General features: G+C 41.1%; 1 protein-coding gene across 2 annotated transcripts in view; it reads right to left on the reverse strand.

The window, feature by feature from the left end:
• nos1 (nitric oxide synthase 1 (neuronal)) overlaps positions 1–9,293 on the reverse strand; it is a 66,260-nt gene extending 56,967 nt beyond the window's left edge. Inside the window, exons 1-3 of one of the 2 annotated variants that reach the window (XM_058375097.1) lie at positions 9,103–9,293; positions 7,149–7,852; positions 1,294–1,420 (exon numbers count right to left, since the gene is read on the reverse strand). In XM_058375097.1, the coding sequence (XP_058231080.1) occupies positions 1,294–1,420; positions 7,149–7,822 (801 nt within the window). In that variant the 5' untranslated portion in view covers positions 7,823–7,852; positions 9,103–9,293. The remainder of the gene's footprint in view (positions 1–1,293; positions 1,421–7,148; positions 7,853–9,102) is intronic. The other variant, XM_058375098.1, reaches the window with a different exon arrangement.
• Positions 9,294–14,913: the final 5,620 nt, after the last annotated feature.

A 14,913-nucleotide genomic window follows, 5' to 3' on the forward strand; every position in this document is an offset into this window, starting at 1 on the left:
CTGAACCCTACTACTGTTTAAACACTGTGTGTAAACCATAAAAAAGATAAGAGAATGACTATACTGAGGTACTTTTCACCTCAGGAAATATAAAAACACTCCTTAGTTTAGCTAGCAGGGTATTTTTCCATCAGCACGAGCCATTAAACTACTACAGAAATCTTGTCACACGTAAAAAATAAACAAAATCAACAACAACTTCGTTAGCAAGCTAGTAAATTTATCCCACTACTAATAATACACCTCAGCTGATCACAGACTGACCACTCCAAAAGACGACAAAAAAAAGAAGTTCTGCTAGTTTTAGGAATGATTTTTGTACATTTAAAACTGTAAGAAAGCTGTTTATTTTTTAATTCACATCCTTAGATGCTCTCACTGTAGGTATTTTAGCATGTGGTACTAAATGCATTGTAGATATCTAAGGGATTAGAGTATAGTAGCTACCGGAATGTACAATATATTGTAGAATAGTTATAGTATTGTGGAAACTAAAAGGCTGATCTGTCTAGAATTTGAACAAAGGAAGATTGAAACAGAATAGACATAATCGAAGAAGTCGGTATTGAGGAAAGTGAGGAAAAATACAAAAATAAATCAGTCGTGCATTTTGTAGGAGTATAATCAACAGCGCAAGTTGATTATTTTCCAGTACAACATCACGACACCATGTTCCAAAGTGTTTTATTCCTCTTATTACACCGAAATTTACCACAATGACCAGTTTTTTTTAGTTACACAACATACGTTTTATGGATTTTTCAATTACATCTAATCGGCGAAATGCTTTATCACACGTTAAAGCAGCTATAAACTTTCTTTCCCTCAACTTCTCTTTTTTTTTTCCTTTTGTAGTTAAAAAGGCAACGTCTAATGATACCAAGATACACACTTTGCCAAGAATTACATCATTTTTTCATTATCATGCATCGATCATAAGCCCTGTGAATTAGCCGTTCTATAAAACGGTAACGTGGTTTGCCTTGAAGCCAGAACTCCTGTCAGGTGTACTAATAAAAGTTAATAAAATCTATTAAAAGCTACTTTTTGCTAACAGTATAAGCAAAAAAAAAAAAAAAAAGTATAATACCATATTATTATTAGCAGCACTTCAGCATACAGACAGATTCATTTAACCACATGCTGTTTATTTAGCATACTGTCCATTCTTTTCATCTCCGATGAATTTTTTATTGAAAGTAGACCTCTTTAAAAGATGAACACTCCTTTTTAAAAAAGCCTAATACATCATGAGACCAGTGAGCGTGTGGTAAATGACTTGCTGTGTTCTACCTTATCACTTTCCGAGTACGGGTTGTTGAGCACCGTGGGCATGTTGTCCTTCCTCCAGAGGTCATCAAACACTCTGTCATTATCGGAGGCCAGCTGGGCATTGCTGTTTATTCCCACGCTGAGGTCTCTGAAAGTGGAAACACTTCACATGGGTACTCGTATACAAAAACACCTACACATAAATATTATACACATCCAGAGAATATCACCTTTCTTCTTTTTTATCACTTCATAGATGAAGTGAGAATCTGAATAATAAACAGATGAGTAGTAGAAGTTGTAAAGAGTGTTTATTCTTGTGGATTAAAAAAACAACTTCCTTGCACCACTATGAGCTAAAGCACATTATGTTCATTATGGGGGGGGGGTGTCTCAATTAAAACAGTTTTAAATTAATAATTTAATAATAATAATTAAATTAAATTAAATTAAATTTCTATTTAATATTAATAAAAGCAATAAGTTTGCTTAGGGTAATTCCTACATTCTAAAAGTAAAGAAAGGTGTCAGGAGTTATTGGGACAGTTCCTTGCCAGACCTCTAGGGGGTCCTGGTGTAACGGAGGCCAGCGGTAGGTGCTGTGCAGGTAAAACTCTCTCCCCTGATCTCAAGAGGCACACTAGCGACTGACTCTAGTGGCTGCAGTCTTCAGCCTCCTTGTTAGTGTGCCTGCCTCCCATGCTGGCGGCCCGGGTTCATGTGGGCGGTGCCACGCCCTTTCCTAATGCGTGTTCCCGCTTTCTCAACTGTCCCTTGTTTTCCCTTGATGTGCTGGTCTATATATGTTTGTCCTGCTGTCTTGGTTGGTGTCAGTCATCATGCTTATGTGTCGATGTAACGGTGTATGTGTGCGCCGGACACCATGCTATCTAGATTGTTATGTTATAGTCATGCTTTGTTGAGGTTATTTTCCATGTCATAGTGATGGTTTATGTTTGTTACGTTTCATGGATTTAGGCTTTGTTTTGTTAAATAAAATCAGTGCACGTACTGGATCCCTGCATTTGGGTCTGATCTGCTAATGTGGACGAGCGAGCTTACAGCGGAGATCCGGGTTTGATCCCCGCTGTCGGCGGCGTCCGCCCATAAACATAACAGGCGCCAGGAAGAACCTTTCACTAAATGGTACTTAAGAAACCCCTTTTTTCTTAGTGCCATAAAGAACCTTTTTATAGTCTAATGAACATTTTTTCACTAAAAGAACCTTTGTTAACGGTTCTTCATAGAACCATACAGACTGACAAAGAACCATTTAAGAATCTTTATTTTAAAGAATGTATGTGAGGGAATGGAAATGGACGTATGGGATGTTTTCAATCAGTGTAAAGAAATGAATGATTTTCTGGCTGTGAGTCTGATATAAAATGAGTCAGGACTCATTTTGTTAGCTTTCAGTGTGAGACGTGTTTTTCTCTCTGATTTTTAGTGGTTGAAGATAAACACCTTCAAAATTTAGCTGTTTATGACTTAAAGCACTCGGGGTATCTCAGAGAGCAGAAATGGGTTCGATATCATCATTTACTTTGAAGATAGAAACATTTAGATGACAAAACACTTGAAAACTACTGGAGCACAGGCCTGCCAAGAATTTTACTTAATGTTTGGTACTTTCTTAATAGTTAACAAGCTAATGTTATTGATTAAATCTTTTATAAGGCATGGCACATTTTTTACATTAAAAAAATAGATCCCACGGCACACCACCAACCAAAAAATGACAAAATTACACACTGTAACACAGTATATCTAATATCTCAATTGTTTATACTCTCTCAGTGGGGAAACCTGAGCTCTCTCATTCACCATTATGGTTTTTTATTAAAGTTACCTTTTTCTCAGTGTGTACACACAGACCTACAGAATAGTCTGCGTTCTTGTTCTTGACGTGAATTAACAAGGTCATTATCGCGCTACCTACTGATATTACTCTGCCAGTCACTACACTGCATGCACAGGCGTACAACAATGGCAAATTATTTGTAGTAAGTAAATCATTTTTTTGGAACTATTAAGTGTAATTGGATAATATCCCACAGCACACCTGACAATCTCTCACGGCACAGTGATTGAAAATCACTGGATTAAATCACAGTGGGGTGGAGGGGCACAGTAAGGGAGGAGCATAGTGAGGGGGAAGGGGCACAGTGAGGGAGGAGGGGCACAGTGAGAGAGGAGGGGCACAGTGAGAGAGGAGGGGCACAGTGAGGGAGGAGGGGCACAGTGAGGGAGGAGGGGCACAGTGAGGGAGGAGGGGCACAGTGAGGGAGGAAGGGGCACAGTGAGGGAGGAAGGGGCACAGTGAGGGAGGAAGGGGCACAGTGAGGGAGGAGGGGCACAGTGAGGGAGGAGGGGCACAGTGAGGGAGGAGGGGCACAGTGAGGGAGGAGGGGCACAGTGAGGGAGGAGGAGTATGAGTATGAGAGTGAGAATACTTCTTTCCTATTTCCTGATTGATCAGGAACATTTTACTGGAACTCACGTTTTTGTTGTTGTTGTTTTTTGGGACATTAATATAAACAGTGTAGGCAGGTCTACTGTCAGAGCATCAACACATTCTGACCAATCAGATTAGAGCATTAAACAACCATGTGACGTCAATAAATATTCAGTCATGTATTTTTGTATTAAAGGAACATAATTAAAAGCAAACACACTGAAGATCACGAATAATTTCATCTAACAGTTAAAAGCTTTTAACTGAACTGTATTCATTTATAAACCTAAATATTTTATATATTCACGGACACTTATTTAAACTCGCTTATGCTAAATAAAGTCAGGGTTTGAACAGTAATCAGGACTCTCCCAGCGTAGCCTGGAATGAACTTGCGATGCAGTAGATCAGGGTGTAAACAAACACTTTCACCATAAATTCTTCACACTTCTCTTTCCAGGGTTGCACTGATGCATGATGGGAAGAGTAGTGACACATGCAGCACGAATGTGATAGGAGTGAGTAAACGTGTGCGCTGTGTGAGAGACGTCGGAGACAGAGTCGGTGCTGAGGACAGCCGCGATGACACACCGGACACGCAGGTCACGTGACTGACTGAGTCTGAATCACACGTCAGGGGATGTGATGAAAGTCGGAAAAGATGACCTCTGACCCCTGAAACGTGTTTCACACAGCCGGATTCTCAGCTCATGGACATAAACACACACGTGGTGTAAAGTATTCACTCCCTCATCATTTGTTCATGGAGTGTGTGGGGAATCCTTCACCTCCTGAAACTCTGATCATAGTTCTGAAAGTAACTGCCTTTTACAAGTCCTATCACTTCATTTATCTTTTTCCTCCCCCCCCCCCCCTCTCTCTTTCTCACACACACACTCATTTTTCTAATTTTTTCTTTGGATCTACTTCTCTCCATCTCTCACACATCCTATCTCTCTCTTTCTTTCTGCTTCACCCATGTGTTCTCTCTCTCTCTCTCTCTCTCTCTCAATCTATCGCATCCCCCTTTTCTCTGTCTCCTCTCCCATTTTTATTGCTCTTTTCACCCTCAACATATTTCTCTTCCCCCCCCACCCATCTCTCTCTTTCAAATCCTCTTCCCTTTTATCTCTCCTCCACACGTCCCTTTCCCTCCCCCACTTTCTCTACCTCTATTTCTTATTTTCTCACCCAGTTTCCTTCTCCACCTCCTGCTTCACTCTTTCTTTACATCACTCCTCCAACATTCCACTCTTACTACCTGTCTCTCTCTCTCTCTCTCCTTCTCTTTAATTTGTCTCTTTCTAAACCCCCCCCAACTGTCTGTCACACTTGCACGCTTTGTCACTTCCTCTATTTGTCATTTTCTCACCCCCCCACTTTCTCCTCCTTTCTTCTTTTCCTCACTCTCCCTTTCTCACCACTACCCTGTGCTCTCCCTCTCTTTTTAATTGTCTTCCATTTTGTCCCCTTTGCTCTACTGTCTTTTCACCAGTCTCCCCCTTTTCTCTCTCTCTCTCTCTCTCTCTCTCTCTCCCCCCTTCTCCTTTTCATGTGTAGCTCCCCGAAGCTCCCGATGTTGACTAAAGTTTATTCAGCGTCTCACTCACAGCAGTAATCTCAGGTGCCGAGGAAAAATAACCTCAGTGTGAAATCGTAATGAAGCTCACACGCGTGAAACGGGACTCTTCGGCACAGACATCACATACACCGATTTTTACTTAACGAAACATGCCGCGAGACGTCGTTGGTAGCTCAAGCGAAAAGCCATCATCGCAAGAGATCCATATAAACAAAGTGTTCAACTGTGTGTCACTTTAGCTTTTGTAACGGTGTCGTTTTCAGCTTTTTTCTTTCCTTTCCTTTTTCTTCCCCCTCCTCAAACACTCAGTAGGACGCCTTAAGTGTTTGATGAGATCCTACGGCATGGCAGCGTTTTCCTGCCGAGTTTAATTCGCTTCCGTTCGCAGTAGCGGGAACTTAATTAAATCCTGGGAATTTTATTGTGTACATGTCTGCGATGTTTTCAGCAATGTCTTTCATCAGTTAAAAAAAAAGAAAGAAATAATGACGGAGAGATTGTATTCAGAGCCCATAGATCAATATCAGATGCTTTATTTGCTGTGTTTGCTTTTCTAGAATTGTCCAATTACAGTCGGATGCTTAAAAATCAAGCTGAACGACGTGGCTCACTTCGCCCGTCTGTCACAGGTATCTGTTGATATATATTTTTTTGGTCCCCAGCACACTTATCTGAACACTGTCTGCCTCGGAAATACGCAGCGAGCTCCAGGAAGTATCTGATTCATGCCCTGGGGGACGGCAGTGAGCTGGTCTGGAGAAGCGATGCCTACAGAGCTGCAGGTAAAATCCGATTTCTATCAGCAGCCCCAACTATTAGGCTAACTGACTAATCCAGATCAGGTACAAACTAATAAGATTATCATCTAATGAAGAGGAAATGGCTGCAGTCTGGTCAGATTTCCAACAAACCACCCACTAAACTTGTTTAGAAACCCTGTGTGTTCCAGTACAGAGTATTTGTTGTTGTTGTTGACGACTGTAATCACTGAACATTTATTTTAATAATAATAACACATTCAGACGATCCTTAATAGCTTTCTGGAATATTCTGGAATAGCTGATGTTAGATGAACATTTTTTTTTCCTACACAGCTGCTGAAATCTGGATTTCGTTTCTAAAGAATATTTCAACCCGAGTAAGTTTCCAGCCAAGATTTTCTTTCTAGGGGAACTTTTAAAGTGGAATAAAAAGATTGTTTCTCAATTTGACAAGGTTCCAAGGTGAGGAAAGTCTCTCTCTTTCTCTCTCTCCTTCATGATCAAAAACATTTGTCTGTTTAACACTTTGGACTTTTAACAACAGCAATAATAATAATAATAATAATAATAATAATAATAATAATAATAATTATTATTATTATTATTCTTTTTATTCTTATTATTATTATTATTATTGTTTTTGCTGATCTATCCCTTTTGTTTGTTTTAACCCCTTAAATATTTTATACTTAAATACTTTTATAATCTATCCATCACTGCAGATACACTAATAGAAAAATCCAGCTCCCTAAAGTGTTCTTTGGTTTGTTCGTCCTGTTAAACTCTTAACTCACAGCATACAGCAAAAGGACTTAACTCCTAGCTGACGCTTTTCTAACGGGGTTAATTCTGTCCTTTCTGCAGGATTGTTAATGCTGACATGCAACAAATAAAACATTAAACTTCATGACACGTTTCCTGAACATCCAGTTAGTTAACAGATTATTCATTCAGAAATCATTGTGAATTATTCACTAGTCAAACTAGGAAAAGGGATGAGTGAGGAATCATGGGAGTTTAATAAAAGAAAAGATATCCATGTGCATGTGTCTCGGTTCTCCATCTCGCCTCCTCTTACCTTTCCACCTGCACTTCGGCGTCCCTCTTCTCCACGCCCCTCTGTCCCTCTCCATTCACGTCCCTCTTGCTGTTGTTCTTGATCAGCTTAAGCACAGGTTCGATCTCCTTCAGCAGCTCGTTGCTTTCCTCCACACCGTTAAGCAAGCCGTCTGGGCCACTCAGCGGGATCAAACTTTTGGTCTCTTTACGTGCCGTAGACGAGGAGGTGGACGAGGATGACGTGGAGGACGATGACGCCAAGTTCTCGATGGCTCTCAGCTCCTTGGGTGTGCAGCGCTGACATGCCCGGGCTGACACCGGCTTGGTGATGCGCACCGTCCGTGGCCGCCCGTCTCCACTCAGCGTGGTCTCCAGGTGCGTACTGAAGCCCTCAGGGCCACGCAGGATGAGGACGGCATGGCTCTCAGGTGAGACGTTCTTCAGCGTCTCCAGCGCACGCTCGTAGCTCATGTCCACCAACGGCTTGTTGTTGACGGCGAGTACGATATCGCCCACCTGGACCAGGCCGCACTCCTCGGCCGCACCACCCCGGATCAGATCTGAGATGATGACGGGGGGTTTGCACACGCGCTGCTTTACCAGGAATCCCAGACCACCCACTCTGCGCTTGAACAGGCGCACAGAGATGATGTTGGGCTGAAGCTCACACACGCTCACCTCTGTGTCTTGCATGGTGATGCCGCTCTGTGCCGTAACACCACTCTGCAAACACACACACACACACACACACACACTTGATTTCATTCACATCTATTTGTTTGAACTGATTTTTCAAAACAGTATGTCTGGCTTGGTATACGAGAGGATGGAAACACCTCACATGGACACACCAGGGAACTTTATGGCTTATGAACTATTGCACAAGAAGCATGACTGTCTTTAAAAGACAGACGTACCATTTAACTCACTGCTTGTTTTTTTGTACTGAAAGAAACAGAAAACATGCCCTTATCATTACACACCTACAGGCTAAAAATAAATGAATAAATCCATTTTCAAAACAGACTTTTTCAAGATCTATGAGCTGTAACACCTGCCTCAGCACACAGCTGGAATAATCCTGACCAAATCCAAAAGCCCTACTGTGACCCACTGCTTATCTGCAGAAGCAGTAAGTGGAGACGCTGTGGCAGTTTTGCTGTGGTCCAACACATAAGCAAGGAATAACCTACTTTACAAAACACACACTCAAGGCTTTCACACACTCTCTAGGCTTCTACTTAACCTCTAGAATAAGCTTGAAGAGAAATGTGTTTAATAAATCACAATAATCTCTCATGCACAGTGAAGGCAAAAACACCCAGATGGCTGAAATATTCCCAAGAATAAACCTAACTGAGTCTGGCAGTTTTTTCTTCTTCTCAGTGATTAATCACATTAACACCAGAGCATGTTAGAAGCATGATGTTCTCACAAAAATACATTTTTTTTAATGATTTTTGTTTTCAGATGATCATTAAGCAATGCTCTGATTTTATTCAAACGATCCGTCTGGCATTTTTATGTAACACCGACTTGTGTAATATCTCCTGAAGCAACAAGTGCACGCGATATCAATGAAAGCCTCGTGCACGTATAACCAAAATAATTCCTATATAGTTTCTCCAAAAAACTAACTCAAAAACTTTCACAATTACGCACAAATGCTTTAAATAAGCTAAACGCACAAAACCTCTACCTAATGCACGAGTTCCTCCTGAAGCTGAAGGTGCGAACCGCACGCGCACTGTCGGTATTTTTTTATTTTATTTTTTTCCCCCGTCGCGAGAGGAATCAACAGGAGCGCGCGCGCAACACAACACAAAGTTCAGAGTTTTTGGTAGCATGGCGCATTTAAACCAAATAAACATGATCATCTGTTAAGGTTTTATACAGATATAAAAAGTAAGAAAATATTATTATTATTTTTAAAAAATAAAAGCAGAGGAATGAAATGATGCACGTAAGCTTACCGTCTGGCAATCGCGCGCGCAGCTCCTGTGCGGTATGTATGTGCGCGTGTGTGTGTGCGCGCGCGCGTGTGCTGTCTTCTCTTCTCAGTCCTCAGTGTGTGTGTGAGAAAGAGAGAGAGTTCAGCTTGTTTGTAGTGTGAGTCCCGTCAGTACAGCAGCCGCAACAGCATCCTCCGCAAATACGGAGCGCGCGCGCGCACGCGAGAGAGAGAGAGAGAGAGAGAGAGAGAGAGAGAGAGAGAGGAGGGGAAAAAACGCCTGCGCGGTACACCAGCACCGGTTTTTATCTCCCGTCATCACCGAGCTCCCCCTCCCATCTGCTCCAATTAAATGGCGACTTGCTTTACTGATTTTTTTGCCCAACGCATTTGCACACCTGCTCTCCAACAACAACGCATAACTTAGCGCGTGCCATGACACGCGCCCTTTGTCTGACAATCAACCGTAACAATACAAGTGTTACAATTACAAAAAAAAACCCCGGATGTTAATACGCAAGGATAAAGTATATAAACACGTGACACGATTAAATTCGTAGTCATGTGACTTGAAGGGTAAATTGATTACAGCTGTAACACCTGGATCGCTTCAAAACACAACAACTTGTCAACAACTGTGTAGATTTTTGTAAGATGTTTGTTATATACACTATATTGTCAGAAGTTTTGGGACACCCCTCCAGATTATTGAATTCACGTGTTGTTTTTCAGCTGTTGGACTCGGCCCCTTAGTTCCAGTGAAAGGAACTCTTAATGCTTCAGCTTCATACCAAGACATTTTGGACATTTTCATGCTCCCAACTTTGTGGGAACAGTTTGCGGATGACCCCTTCCTGTTCCAACATGACTGCACACCAGTGACCAAAGCAAGGTCCATAAAGACATGGATGAGTGAGTTTGGTGTAGAGGAACTTCACAGAGTCCTGACCTCAACCTGATAGAACACCTTTAGGATGAATTAGAGTGGAGACTGTGAGCCAGACCTTCTCGTCCAACATCAGTGCCTGACCTCACAAATGTGCTTCTAGAGGAATGGTCAAAAATTCCCATAAACACACTCCTAAACCTTGTGGAAAGCCTTCCCAGAAGAGCTGAAGCTGTTATAGCTGCAAAGGACGGGACAACTCCATATTACATTCATGTGTATGTAAAGGCAGGCGTCCCAGTTTTGGTCTGGCTCACAGTCTCCACTCTAATTCATCTCAAAGGTGTTCTGTCAGGTTGAGGTCAGGACTCTGTGAAGTTCCTCCACACCAAACTCACTCATCCATGTCTTTATGGACCTTGCTTTGAACAGGAAGGGGTCATCCCCAAACTGTTCCCACAAAGTTGGGAGCATGAAATTCTACAAAATGTCTTGGTATGAAGCTGAAGCATTAAGAGTTCCTTTCACTGGAACTAAGGGGCCGAGTCCAACCCCTGAAAAACAACACCTGAATTCAGTGATTTGGAGGGGTGTCCCAAAACTTTTGGCAATATAGTGTATTTAATTGTCATAATGTGTCTGATTTGGCCAGAGTCATGTATAATCTCCTTCACAACAGTGACTCTCAGGACATGGGTTGCCAGGTGGGGAATAAATCATGCCCAAATGCAGTTATAGACATCAGACAGGGGTATATTATAAATAACGAAATGAACAGACACCGGAAAACATTAGGGAAGAACTAGGAACTAAAATACAGAACAAGAAACAAAAAACAACAACATAAAAACAGAGAACACTGAGTAACAAACAGCACACGATGACCAGGACTCAACAACACACACACACACAAAACAACCGGTATAAATTGGGGAGGTAAAAGAGGGACAGGTGTGCAGAGGTAGGAATGCTGGACATGCTTAATATGCTCATATGAAAGTAGACACTTTTTCATGGCTATACGAATTTGTGGTGTTTTATAAGTATTTCTGTTTTTCCCTAGACTACTAGAGGTAATATATTCATAGAAAAGTTCCAAAAAAACAAAAACGGTTTGGTTTTTTCCACACAAATGTTTCTATCTTCAAAGTAAATGATGATATCGAACCCATTTCTGCTCTCTGAGATGCCCCAAGTGCTTGTTCATCTAAAAAGCATCTAAAAGTTGAAGGTGTTTATCTTCAACCAGTAAAATTCTGTGTAAGGTTCTCCAACAGAGGGAAAAACACACGTCTAAAACACACTGAAAGCCGACAGACTCGTTTTAGATCAGACTTGTAATGATAAAATAATTCATTTGTTTAAACTGATTGATAATGATTTTAATACCAAGATAAAGGAAGACAAATGTTGAAAACTGTATGAAAAATATCAGAAACTTTCACATTGCCAAATGAGGTGGCATTTATTATCCACGGTCCAGTTTAACTGCTAAAACCAGTTGTACGTCAGTTGTATTTCTCTTGGACAGCTTCTACTCTTAAGTGTAGCATGAGTTACCTGGGGTCCAAACGCTGTTGTTAAAGAAAATGCCATTGATCAACGTCTGCTAGTCCCCTTAGGCTGTTTCGACATGATGCATTAAACAAATCTGTTTTTTTCCATTTGGTTTGTTTTTGCAGACAAACTCAAAAGACCAGAAGAAAAGTTGCTTAGATTGTAACACAACAGCACTATTGGATGTTTACATTAAGCAAGAGATATGCTGATTAAAACTGAGGTCACAATTTGTTTCTCATGGATTTATCCAATTGAGCCAAAGCAAAAATGTATATAAAATTCACTATACAGTTGTTTCAGATGGTGCAAATTGGTTGGAATCCATTTTAAGATTCTAGAAAAAAAAAGTGCTTCAGCATTTAATTAACAATTATAAGATTAAGACATTTTATACGTAGGTTACAGGAGGCTGAGGGAGGAAACCGAGAGTACCTAGAGGAAACCCCTGAAATACATGGAAAAAATGCACACACAAACACAAGGCAGAGGCAGGAATAAAGCCACCATCTCCAAAGGTATGAGGTAAACACACTATCCATTACACTACCTCACCCCCAGATACTGAATCAAAACAGAGAATGGTGCATTATATCATCACAAACAGGCTGGTCAGGTCTCCTTGTGTTCCTCAGTAGTTATGGAAACCAATGGAACCAAATTTGGTGTTTCTTCAGTAGGTGCCTTAAATCCCAACAATAAAGGTGATTCATGCCTGCATGTGATTCTGACTCACTTGTTCAAAATGAACTTTTATTCATTCATAAAATACTCATCACTCTGGTTCATTTGGGGGAAAATGCTAATTCATACAGTTTTCTTGTTTGATTTCAATATAATCGAGCTTGATTTCAATGGTATCTCCACACATGGTCTGGCTGACAGCTCCTGAACATAGTCGAGTTGAGTCAAGATTCTAGATCCATCCATCCGTCCGTCCGTCCGTCCACCAATCCATCCATCCATCCTTTCATCCGTCCATCCATCCATCCGTCCACCAATCCGTCCATCCATCTGTCCCTCCATCCATCCGTCCATCCACCAATCCATCCGTCCGTCCATCAATCTGTCCATTCGTCCATCCGTCCGTCCATCCTTCAGTTTGTCTGTCCGTCCATCCATCCATCCATCCACCCGCCAATCAATCCATCAATTCATCCTTTCATCCATCCATCCATCCATCCACTAATTCATCTATCCATCCATTCTCAATCCGTTCATCCATCCATCCATCCATCCGTCCACCCATCCATCTGTCAATCCATCCACCAATCCATCCATCCGTCCATCCATCCATCCATCCATCCATCCATCCATCCGTCAATCCATCCGTCCGTCCTTCAATCCGTCCGTCCATCCATCCATATATCCATCCATCCATCCAGCTATCGTACTGGGTCACAAGGAAACTGGAGTCTATCCCAAAAGTCTTGGGGCATGAGGCAGAGTACATCCTGGATGCCCATCTATCACACACACACACACATTCACATACTACAAACAATTTAAAGACGCTAATTAACCTATAATGCATGTCTGTGGACTGGGGAAGGAAACCAGAGCACCAGGAGGAAACCCCCAAGACACAAGGAACCTCCACAAACACATCATGTAAGCAGTAATCAAACCCCCCCTGCAACCACTCCCTCCACCAACACCACCAACCATGGAGGTGAGAGGCAAACATACTAACCAACAAGCTCCACCACCCTGGTGTGTAAATTTTCTAATGAATTATATTAGTTAGAAGAGCGGAAGAGCAATGGAGAACACAATAACAACACTAATCAGCTAAATAATGAAGAAATCAAGGGCTGGTCGAGGCATGGGACAGGGATTCTGGGTAAACATGAGAATGGTAAGTATGAGAACAGAATTAGAGATACAGTATTGGCAAGATTTGGCAAAACCGTGCATTTCTTTACAACAGAAGCAAACTGGAAATTAACAGATAGCATGATGGTAATTGATGGTCACAGACTTCCAGCTCCTGTGGAGAACCAGAGAAGCAAACTCTGATTTCTGAGAGAGAGAGAGAGAAAGAGTTTCTTCTCTCTGAATTGGCCATTTGGAGCGTGTAAGGTGCAAGTGATGTTTGACTTCCGTTTTTATTCGAGTTCTTGTGTGTTTTCCTTATCTGGTGCTGTACACAAAGACCTTCCTGTCGGTGGAAATGAGCATAGCATTATGCACATACACATCAAAAGGAAGTGAATGACTTCATGGTGGCAGCATTTTGGAGCTTGTTCTTTCTTTTATTCTGTTCTCTTTTTTCACAACAATCTCATTCTCTCCAGGTCGTTCTGGCTTGTTCAGATCGCTTGCTTGCTCACTGTGGAATTTCTCTCGTCTCCGAGCTGTGAAGGTTTCTCAGCAGAGCTGCGTTTCTGTCAATCATCTTTTTCTTTTTCTTTTTTTAAATCTCCCACGGGACTTTCAGCATATTGAATGCATGGGAATGCAGCTTTTAATGAAAACAGCATCAGATGAACACACACACACACACATACACACACATATACACACACACAGGACACACCCAGACATGCACTGATGCATTAACACTTATATATGTTCAGAAAGAGATTTCACAGATTACATGCACTCAGTCACAGAGATAATCTTAACACTGAGCTCAGAGTCGACACTGATACCAACTGACATAAAACAGGGAAAAAAACAGGTGTGTGTGAGAAAGAGAGAGAGAGAGAGAGACAGACTGCAGTATGGATAAAGTGCTATTTAGAAATAATACAGTATGTAACCTTCAGTTCAACTCAGTAATTAATATTAACAGGTAGTAAAGGTGTGTATATTCTATTTTAAAGTGTGTATTAGAGGCCATTATCAGTATCTTATATTATGAGTATATGTTTAGCGCTCAAAATATTTGTATCTGTTTTTGTATTCAGATTTAAACCAGATGCAAGCATGGTCTGTACTGGGATCCCAATAATAACAGCAATAAAAAAACAATGTTAAATGGGTTATTTTTCATATGTAGAGTATAGTAAAGAAGAGTAGAAAAGAGTCTAAAAGAGCAGAGTAAAGCAGAGTAGAGTAGAGTAGAGTAGAGTAAACTTGAGTAGAGTAGAACAAAATTAAGTAGAGTAGGCTAGAGTAGAGTAAACTGCAGCAGAGTAGACAAAAATAGAGTAGAGTAAAGTGGAGTAAAGTAGGGTAGAGTAGAGTAAACTGCAGTAGAGTTGAGAAAAATAGAGTAGAGTAGAGTAGAGTAAAGTAGACTGGAGTAGAGCAGAGAAATATAAAGTAGAGTAGAGCAAAATAAAGTAGAGTAGAGTAAACTGGAGTAGAGTAGAAAAAAATTAAGTATAGTATAGTAGAGCAAACTGGAGTAAAGTAGAGTAGGGTAGAGTAGAGTATAATGCA

The sequence above is a fragment of the Hemibagrus wyckioides genome, linkage group LG22, assembly GCF_019097595.1.
Source record: "Hemibagrus wyckioides isolate EC202008001 linkage group LG22, SWU_Hwy_1.0, whole genome shotgun sequence".
In the NCBI taxonomy this organism is placed as follows: Eukaryota; Metazoa; Chordata; class Actinopteri; order Siluriformes; family Bagridae; genus Hemibagrus; species Hemibagrus wyckioides.